This window comes from Sorex fumeus, unplaced genomic scaffold (genome assembly GCF_029834395.1).
Source record: "Sorex fumeus unplaced genomic scaffold, SorFum_2.1 ptg000044l, whole genome shotgun sequence".
NCBI classification, from domain to species: Eukaryota; Metazoa; Chordata; class Mammalia; order Eulipotyphla; family Soricidae; genus Sorex; species Sorex fumeus.
The window spans coordinates 27,747,593-27,758,341 of NW_026606101.1; the positions used below are offsets into that span (position 1 = coordinate 27,747,593).

Below are 10,749 nucleotides of genomic sequence, written 5' to 3' on the forward strand. Positions count from 1 at the left end.
CAACACCAGGGGTGATCTCTGAGTGCAGACCTTGGAGTAAGTCCTGAGGATCACCAGATGCTGCCCTAAATAAACAAAGGAGTAAGAGAAAGGGAAGAAAGGAAGGAGAGAGGAAGGAAGGGAGGGAAAGAGGAATGGAGGGAGGGAGGGAGGAAGGAAGGAAGGAAGGAAGGAAGGAAGGAAGGAAGGAAGGAAGGAAGGAAGGAAATCACCACCCAAGAGACCAGAAAACAGAATAACTATAATAATTTGTTATTACAAAAAGAGGGAAAACTATGCCTCTTGACATGGTAAGTGATGAGGGCTCAGTGTTTGTGTATCACTGTTAGTGATCACTGAAACAGAGGTCACTGTTCGTGTATCTGTATTGAGGTATATGTTGCCAGACTATAAACTCCAGTGAGAGGAGTTCCCATCAATATAAAGTCCAGATATCTACCTAGAGCCTCCCAGATAGCTATTCTATTCTTGTTTCTGTCTATTCCTGAGGGAACTAGAACAGAGATTTGCAATCCAGGCTGCACATTTACTTATTTTTAAATACCAGTGTCTGGGTTTAATACACATCAATTGATCATGCTCTAGAAGAAGAATACAGTTAGCTGTGTTTTTAAAAGTTCCTCAGGTAATTTTAAAATATTCAGGTTTTTAAAGTTCCTCAGGTCATTTGCTACAAAGTTAGTCAGAGATGTGACTTAGTGGCTAAGCACATACCTTCCTTGAATGAGATCTGAGTTCCACCCAAGCACCCCACCTACCCCTGCCCCCACAAAACAGAAAAAAAATCCTAGCAGCAGGAACTCATATAATTCTATTTGAAATAAGAGCAAAGAACCTTGGAAACTGAAGTGTGCCTTAACTGTTTATGATCATTTCAATTAATTAGCCTCTTTTTATTAGGAAGCTAGGAAGCTTCTGTTTTAACTTTGTCCGGCCTTTCTCTATTTTAAAAGCCTTATTGGGATAGTCTGCTTTATAAGTTACTATGCTCACCCCTCCAAACATTTTTGTCCCATCTATAATGGTAGCATGTTTATTATTCAACTCAGCTTTTTCTTTGTGCCTCTATTTCTTTATGCATAACAGAAAATATAAAACATTGTCTTTTGTCTTAATACACTTTTCTAATGACAAAAAGTCATCAAAAAACAAAAAGTCTACATACTTTGAAAAATTAAATATTGTTTCACTTATAATATAATACATACACAAAGAAAGGTAACAAGCTAAATAGAACAAATAAACCTTTACTTTGTATGAAATGGAAAAAAAATGTTTACTATTCAGAACATTCCAGATTAAATATCTACTGACTACAGTAAAGAATTCGTACCTTTTGGGAAAAGGATGAAGTGCAGTGGTAGGGTGCATGCCTTACATGTCACCACAAAATGAAAGAAAAATAATAAGTGCCCTTTTTAACTTTCAAGTTGGACTATGAAAAGAAAAAAGGACCATGTAGTAAGACATTTTAAGAAACAGGTCCTCCCGCATGAAAATCTAGAACAGTCATCTTTAATCAATTTTCTCCATACTTATAATGACCTGTTCACAGCATCACTAGAAGAAATAACATCGAAATCTGAACAATAAAAATCATCTTGAACAAGTAGCTCCTTAGAAGTTCTTGAAAACAAGCAGAATTGAAGGGCTGACTATAATTATTACTTTCTCATGAACTTGGGTCCCAACTGGGAAAGGAGATATGCAGAGAAATTCTCTGACTCAGCACAGTAAACATTTTCTTTTCTTCCTAATTTCAATGTTGAAATTTTTGGTTAACGTTTCAGGAAGATAAATACAGCTAACAGTTTCACCTTCTTTCTCTGACCTGAAGTTCTTACAACTAAAATTATTTCATTCTTCTTTTAAAAATGAAATTTAGGAAAAACATATGAAGAAAGGCAGTGCTTCCTATTAGAGCATTAGAGGGATTGGAGAGATAGAACATCGGATAAGACAGTTTCCTTGCCCGGGGCAACCTGAGTTCAGTCCTCAGTACCAGATACTGTCCACCAAGCACCACCAGGACTAAGCTCTTTGCTCACCCCCATGTGATCCAAAACAAGAAAAAGAGAAAGAGAGTTAGCTATATTAATACATTTAATATATGTTCCACAAAAATAGAAATTCAGTAATTCAGTAAGGCACAATTATGCACAATTCTTTTCTAACATGCGAAAAACAATTATGTTCTCACCATGAATGGTGATTAAAGAAGGATAAGAGTGATACCTTAAAGATCTATAGATTTTCTTTTTCCACCTAAGCTTTGTTTCCTTGACTTCTAAGTTTTTTCTCACTGTCTTCTGAAAATTCCTCTTTGGCTCTCAGGGTAACAAATGATGCCCGAGAAAATGAAATGGATGAAAACCTGGAGCAGGTGAGCGGCATCATTGGAAACCTCCGTCATATGGCTCTGGATATGGGCAATGAGATTGATACACAGAATCGCCAGATTGACAGGATCATGGAGAAGGTGAGCATGCTAACAGTCAAGTTCCATTACTCATTACTTCTTATGAAATAGCCAATGAGAAGTACGAAGAGCATAACAAAACCTTCAAATTTTCATAGTGTGTGCAAAGCAGTGGTAGTTGGAAATTTTCCCTTGATTTTCCAAGACAAACTTCAGCAACAGGAGCTGGACCCATAGCACAGTGGGTAGGGTGTTTGCCTTGTACGTGGCCAACCCAGGTTCGATTCCCAGCATCCCATATGGTTCCCCCTTGCACCGCCAGGTGTAATTACTGAGTGCATAAGTTAGGAGTAACTCGTGTGCATTGCCAGGTGTGACCCAAAAAGCAAAACAACAACAACAACAAACAAACAAACAAAACCCTTCAGCAACAAATAAGTAAATAAGAGGCCAAAATTGAATCTAGCAAAATTACCTCTACTTCAAGCATTATGGTAGACACTGAAGAACATACAAAGATGAGGAAAAACACTATTCCGTTGCACAGGAACTGGGGCTGGGGACCTTTGTATGAATTTACTAATGCACAAATATAAGTTGCCCAAAAGTCATATGTAAAATGCTAAGTAAAGTTAAACAAAGGAAGATTTTAAGGTTTGGGGATGGAAAAATCTTCAAAAGAAAAAAAAAGTGAATTTGGATCAGGTCTTGAAGTTTGGACAAAAGTAGAAATATAAAAATAGAATCAGGAAATGAGGAAAGAATAGTTATTTTAGCTTAGCTCGAAGATGAATACAAGCTTTGATTTTATAAATGTCAAAGATTTAATGACAGTTCAAAAAGGCCTAGATTCCATTTCTAGGCCAACAGCGCTAATGTCCATGTTTCAAAGTAGGGTACATATTCTGATGAAGTTCATGCAAGGACAGCAGCTGTGACTCTAAAACTGAACCCCCAGTGTCAACATAAGGCATAAGAAAGACTATTGAGAACAGAAGAGAAGGGGGGAGGACACTTGAGATTAAATAGTGAAAAAAACATATTGGAAAGCTTTTTCAAAAGGCTTCAAGCATCTAAACCTGATATTCTACATTGTACAAATCTTTGTTCTTGTTTTCTACCTCCTTCCTAACCAGGAACCCTAAATATTGCTTAGACTCTCTGACATACGTACAAATGCCAAAAGAAGTAGACACATAATAGGTTTACTAATAAAAGTGCATCCTTTATAGATTCATTAAATATTATTAACAAGTATGAGTTTTCCCATGCACAACAGGAAATATTGACATTCTAAACCAGAAATCATAAATTTATTTTTAATAATCTATCACTTTCACATAGAAAGATACTTTAGAGATATTTTGAATCATAAGGCTAAATATTGTTTCTTGACTACCCAAGTAGCCTCCTCTAACTTGAAAAAAATAAGATATAAAGGGAACACTTTATCCTATTGTGTCTTGTGCTCTCTATATTAAAAATATCTGGCTGTATATTTTGCCCGATCAATACTGAGCTAAATAAATGTCAGTGTTAGTTCGCAAAATGCTTGTGCATAAGTTACTTCTGCAAGGCATGACATACTCATCATTGTTAGGAAGACTTTGATATGAAAAAGCTTTTAAAGCTGGGTAATCAATAGATTTTAGAACAAAATTCAAAGTTTCAAAAAACACTGCAGTCAACATAAACTGACCTAAGTCATTATGACCCTGAAAAATGAACAAGAAGAACTGCTACACTACCTTTCATAATGAAAATTATCTAGGGAAAAAAAGAACAGTGTCTATTTTCTATCAATGAACCCCATTCACTAACAGATGGAGGTGGATAATATATCAAAGCCAATTAGACTTCCAGGAAGAAAGTGTTACTAACAGAGGGAGGTCAAACCTTTATCAATAGTGTACTTTGAGCCAGGAAAGCATTCTTGAAAAGTCAAGTGACATCTTAATTCTGCCACTTAGCATTTCTAGTTCTCTTTCTAGGGAAAATCTTTCAATATGACCCAGTTTGTTACAAAGAAAAATTTATTAAGCCGCTAAGATTTCATCAAAAGTCGGATAAGTAGGGACTGAAGTGAGAGCGTACAGCTGGTAGGGTGTTTGCCATGCAGGCGGCAGAACCGGGTTAAATTCCAGCATCCCATATGGTCCCCCATACACTACCAGGAGTAATTCCTGAGTGAAGAACCAAGAGTAATCTTTGAGAACTTCTGGGTGTGGTCTTCCTCCACGCCCCAAAATAAGTCATATAAGTAAATGGGAAATAGTCACTATGGCTTCATAATTCCTTGAATGAGCAACTATTTTTAAGGTGGGGAGGGGGTGTTCCTGGAATGACAGTATAGCGGGTAAGGGTCTTGCCTTGCATGAGGCTGACCTGTGTTTGATTTTCTGCCTCCCGTATGGTCTCCCAAGCTCTGTCAGAAGTGATCACTTAACACAGAGCTCTAAATAAGCCCTGAGAACTGTTGGGTGTGATGCAAAAATTAAAAAAAAAAGTGAAGGGATATCATTGCTTTTGAATAACTAGCACCACAACCCCCCAACCCCAGACACACCAATCACAAGGTGGACATAGGACATGGGAGTGTCTAAAAGTCTTCTATCTAAGGTTATATTAAAATCACACTGTGCAGATATAATTAAAATCTTCAGATATTTCACCTGTCGCCTCATAACCCTAACAAAAAACTTACCAATCCCATCAATTATGATCCTGTTTATTAAGTAAAGTAAAGTAAAGGCCCTCCCGTTGATCATCGATTTGCTCGAGCGGGCCCAGTAACGTCTCCATTGGAGACTTTGTTGTTACTGTGTCTGGCATATTGAATCCTGTTTATTACTCAAATTAGTAGTGAAGTTTCAGGGAGAAAGAGGAGAGAATTGAAAGGAAAGAGGTCTGACAGACTGTGGTGGAACAATCATGGTACTTTGGGTAGTAGAATTATATTTGTGGTCAGGTAATATACAACTGAAAGGTGTGAAATTGTATTTGTAAAGTATGTTACCTCTATGAGAGTAAATATACTTTTTAATTATAAGAGGAAAATAATCATGTTTGGGAAACTAAAACAATGCAATTTTCCTCATAAAAACTATTGTGTCCATTGAAAAAAATCTTGCTCTCTGCTTTAATATATGACATGCATATATTATACACATACATATATCCATATGGTTATAATTGCAATAAAAACACATATAATATTCTAAGGTTAAGGCTAAAATTAGGCACACTTGTATCAGCTGATCTATTTTGTAAGAAACAGATGTCCACACTTAGAAATTGTCAGTGGTAGATGTCATGCACACATTGAAATATAGGGAAGCAGAAACATCAGAATTTCTCAGATTTTTCCCCGTCAGCGAGGAAGCACAATATTTGAAATCTAAGATCTTGGGTTCTTACAGGGCTTATTTTTATTCACCAGCTAAAGACCTTGTTTCCTAGGCGAAAGATTCTGAGGGAGTAGTACAAACCTGGGACAAGACTGAGCTGCCGTGTAGGTGATGAGGGTACCAATATGACCAGCCATGTTCTGAAGTTGAGGAGATTTCTGGTTTTCAAAAGGATGACTTAATAGATCCTTCTCCTCTTTTACCGTCCCTCCAGTGGTCATCCTGCCTTTCCCTCCAGGAAAAATTATAGTAGCATACTTCATCTTTATTAAGTCAACAATTTAAGCATTTTCCAAATAGAAATATGCAAATAAGATGAGGCATATTCCATAATTAAAGTATGAAAGCCCACAAATAGAATGATGACTGAAGTATGCTCCAAAAGCAAGGAAAAGATTTACAAAGAAATTCTTTCAAGATGTTTTTCCAGAGCCAACAAGAAGGCTCAGTGAGTGTGCTTGGATGCAGGAGCCCCTGTTTCAATCCATTGCACTTCATGGTCCCCTTGAGCACCACCAGTAGCAAACAACAAAACAGTGAGCCTGGAGTAGCCCCTAAACACTGCAGGTGTGGCACCAAAACAAAAAACAATAATTAACAAAGGCCCTATTTATAATGTGATAAAGATGTGACACCCTTTTGTGTCAGGTCTGGACTTTTAATATGCTTCATAAAAGAGTTATCTAAAAATCACATATACCCCTTGATTACAGTTCTGCTCCTCTCAGATCCTTTGAGGATATGTAGAGAGTGACCTCGTGTTCTATTTCAAAAAAATTCCCTTGCACTAGCAGGTGAACGCTCTCTAAGTGAAAGGCATCCCAGAACATTTGCCTGTTGAAATGCCATCCATTTTTAAATGGGTCATTTTTATCATTTGTGTTTTTCTCAGAATTCTGTATAGAAATTAATTAGCACAGTTCAATCTGCAGGAACTCTACATATTGCTCTGACTTTGTAGTTTGCCTTTGCATCAAAGTGTCATTATTTCCTATAAGATTTATAACAGAAGAAAGGAGTAAGAGTCAAGTAATGCAGAGAAGCTGCATGCTTTTTTAGGTTAGGAACTAAAGGACAAAAATGTGAGTCTAGGGCCCAGGCAATGGTACAGCAAGTAGAGCACTTGCCTTGCACACTGCTAACCTGGTTCAATCCCCAGCACCACACGTGATCCCCTGAGCCCGCCAGGAGGGATCCCTGAGTGCCGGGCCAGAAGTAAGTCCCTATCCTGGCCCCATAAAACAATCCTAATATTGCACCTAAAAAAAAGTGATCAATCAAGGAAAATTAGTGCTTTATCTTACTTGTTTTTAACATCAACCTTTGACTAGTCAAACAGATGGTAGTAAAATTGCCAGATAATGCAGAGCATAGTATAGTCTAGCAACACTTCCATTTTAACTTGGAAAATTTCTGTTTGACTATGGACATCGCCAGTGTACTGGGAATTCACAACTACATTGAATAAAGAAGACCAAACTCAGTTGAGATGAAAAAGTGCTAAACACAGTAGTAAGTTAAAACCAGTAGCCATTGAAAAAATACTGATGAATAGAAAAACAATTCTGTTTTCTGACACTGCTTCTGCTTCCTCCTCCTCTGCTCTGGTTGGAAAGACAGACCTTACCAGTCACAACAAGCAAAAAGATAATCTGAATAAGGTCTTTTCTTTTGCCATTACTTGCTTACCCATATCTTTCTCAGTGATGCTGAGAATTGTCTGTTTTCTGGAAATTAAAAATCTTTCCTGACAGTAGCTTTGTGTTTATGCCACATATAAGTAATACAAGTAATGGAAAGATAAACTAAGACATAAAATCATGGTAAATGTGATCTATTAAAATAAGATAGTTAAGGGGGCTGGAGCAATAACACAGCAGGTAGGGCATTTGCTTTGCATGCAGCTGACTCAGGTTGGATTCCCAGCATCCCGTATGGTCCCTTGAGCACTGCCAGGGGTAATTCCTGAGTGCATGAGCCAGGAGTAACCCCTGTGCATTGCTGGGTGTGAGCTCAAAAGCAAAAAATAAATAAATAAATAAGCCAGTTAATTAAGGGCTCCATAGTGAGATGCAAAAATCTTCACACATAAACAAACAAAAAAAATATTCACACGCTTTCTTCTAAGGAAATATTTTCTGTTTATTTTCAGCAAATTATTTGTATATAGCAAGCAATATAAAATATATTATTCAGGACCTACTATAAGTGCAGGCTTAAGGGGTGGTTTAGAAAATTGGGAATAATGGTGGTGGGAAGGTGCAACGTGGTGGGATTGGTGTTGAAATGTTGAATGTAACAAAGCATCATAAATAATTTTATTAAAATGTTAAATTTAATTTAAAAAATAAAATATGGTTAGAAGTATTCATGCTTTCCATGTGAGATATCAGGCCAATCTCTGGTACTGCCAGGAGTGAATCACAAGCAATGTACAGAGAGTAGCCTCTGAGCACCATTGGGTTTGGCCTTAAAACAGGAAAAGAGAAGTCAGTCACAAACCATAAGTGAGTTATAATAAATGCAGCTTAATATTATTAAATGTACCAAAAGCAAGCCAATTTTTCACCCAAATACATTAATTGTGAAGTAATAAATTTTGAGCACATAAGTTTTGCAGTACATTATTCTGAACACATTATGTGTGTAAACTTACTTTATCTCACAGCAGCAATATAATTATTAACATTGATCACCAGTTGGGACTTTGACATCAGACTGTTTGCCTTCTTTAGTTCCCGCATGTATTAGTACAATGACTTTAAACAGTTTGCCTGAATCCTCTAACAGTATTGCTCATTTAAAAAAAAAGAAAAGAAAGAAAAGAAATCAATGATAATGCATGTCCTGCACCCAAGAACAAACTCAGTGGGGAGAGTATATGCCTGGCATGTGTGAATCTACAAGATCCACCCTGAACACTGTCTGACATCGACACCTGAAAAAATGAAAGAGGCAGAACACAAATGAAGGGACAGTCAGTTCTGACTGGTAAAGTTCCAAGTGCTTTCAATAAGAAGCATTTGAAATAGACCCAGATGGATGAATGATGGATTTAAACTATTCCTTTTTGTTACTCTCTTTTCTAGGCTGATTCCAACAAAACCAGAATTGATGAAGCCAACCAACGTGCAACAAAGATGCTGGGGAGTGGTTAAATGTGCCCACTTGTATTCTCTTCCAGTTGCTGTCTGGCAAGATGGCACCTTCATGCTTTTCTCATGGTATTACCTAGTAGGTCTGCACATACACACACATCAATTTCCCCCTTTGTGACTGTTGTCTTGTGTCATTCATTAGCTTCTCAATAATATTATGTGTCTGTTGTTTCTTTCTGAGTCTCTTTTTCCCAATGGTTGTATATAGTGGTCATTTGGTGGCTCTAACTCCCTACACAAGATGTCTTGGGCTTCATTTTTCCTTTACTCTCTTTGGTGGTGTTTGCTGAATGACAACAACTTAGGAATGCTCAATGTGCTGTTGATTCTTTCAATACACAGTATTGTTCTCGTAAAACTGTGACATTCCACAGAGCTACTACCATGGTCCTTTCTTTGGTGTCAAGCTCTGAAACCCAAAATTTGCTGTCTTTCGTTCCTCATGGCTATCATCTGTCTTTATGATTTCATGATTAGACAATGTGGAATTACATAACAGGCATTGCACTAAAAGTGATGTGATTTATGCATTTATGCATGAGAACTAAATAGATTTTTAGATTCCTACTTAAACAAAAATCTTTCCATGACAGTAGCATACTGATGAGAAAATACATACACATACAATAACAATGAAACAATAACAACAAAGCATGCTCAGTATTGAGACACTGTCAAGATTAAGTTCTACCAGCAAAACTGCAGTAGTGTCACTTTCTTTCTGTCAATATTTAGGCTTATCGATCATAATCATCCTTTTTTAAAAAATGAATTTTAAAAAAAGATGAATTTGACACACTCACCATTTAATCATTTCCAACAAAATACATGTTTGGCAGAAACTATGTCAATGGATGTGTAATATAGGGTTTGTTTGCTGCTTCTGAAGGCTATGTTTTGGGGAAAGCTATCTGCTGTGAAAAAGTGTGGAAATGTAAATTTTGTAAGGCTGACTCTTATAAATCACCATTTTCCTTGTGGTTTGTTACCAGTACAATTCTCTGTTGCTTAATCTAGAGCTATGCACACCAAATTGCTGAAATGTTTAGTAGCTGATACAGAAACCTTTAAAAAATAATATAAATGAATGAAATATAGATAAACTGTGAGATAAATGATTATAGCATGTAATATTAAATTCCTCCTGTCTCCTCTGTCTGTTTGTGAAGTGATTGACTTTTTGTAGCTAGTTTAAAATTATTAAAAATTATAGACCCCCAGTGTCTGCTTCTATTTCTTCATGGAACCTATCGGATTTGAACTCAGAGGAAAAGAGAAAGCCTGATAACTCACTCACACTGCTGCTCAGAGAGCCAGTTCTGTGTGCAGAAGGTATTGTGTGGGAAAAGCAAACGTGTCCTTACTGCAGGAATCCAATGGCAGCTGATACTTGATTTCTAGAATCTGTTTCAGAAATACCCATTTATAGGTTCAGTGTCAATTGTGGGCAGAAATAGAGACGAAGAGAAGAATATCTTAATCTATATGGAGATAAAGAGAAAATTCGTGAGAAAATGTCTGTGGTTTTCTAATTGATTCCTGTGCAGAGTCATAGACTCGGGTGTCATCAATCAACTATGATTTTTATTTTTAAGCTTTTTCACTGCCAGGGATAGAATCCAGAACTCTAAGCTTACACAGCAGTGTTGCACTGCTAAGCCATATTCCTGATATATCAGTCAACTCTTATCTTCCTTCCTCTCCTGGACATCCCACTACCAAAATTGAGCCCTTCGTAAGGACAACCACTTCTCTTTAACCACCT

The 10,749-nt window shown here is 37.0% G+C and overlaps 1 protein-coding gene across 2 annotated transcripts in view; it reads left to right on the forward strand.

Moving 5' to 3' along the window:
* Positions 1-10,204, forward strand: part of SNAP25 (synaptosome associated protein 25) — a 94,159-nt gene extending 83,955 nt beyond the window's left edge. For both annotated transcript variants that reach the window (XM_056122129.1, XM_056122128.1), the window contains exons 7-8: positions 2,335-2,479; positions 8,916-10,204. In XM_056122129.1, coding sequence (XP_055978104.1) covers positions 2,335-2,479; positions 8,916-8,984 — 214 coding nt within the window. In that variant the 3' untranslated portion in view covers positions 8,985-10,204. The remainder of the gene's footprint in view (positions 1-2,334; positions 2,480-8,915) is intronic.
* The last annotated feature ends 545 nt before the right edge of the window (positions 10,205-10,749 follow it).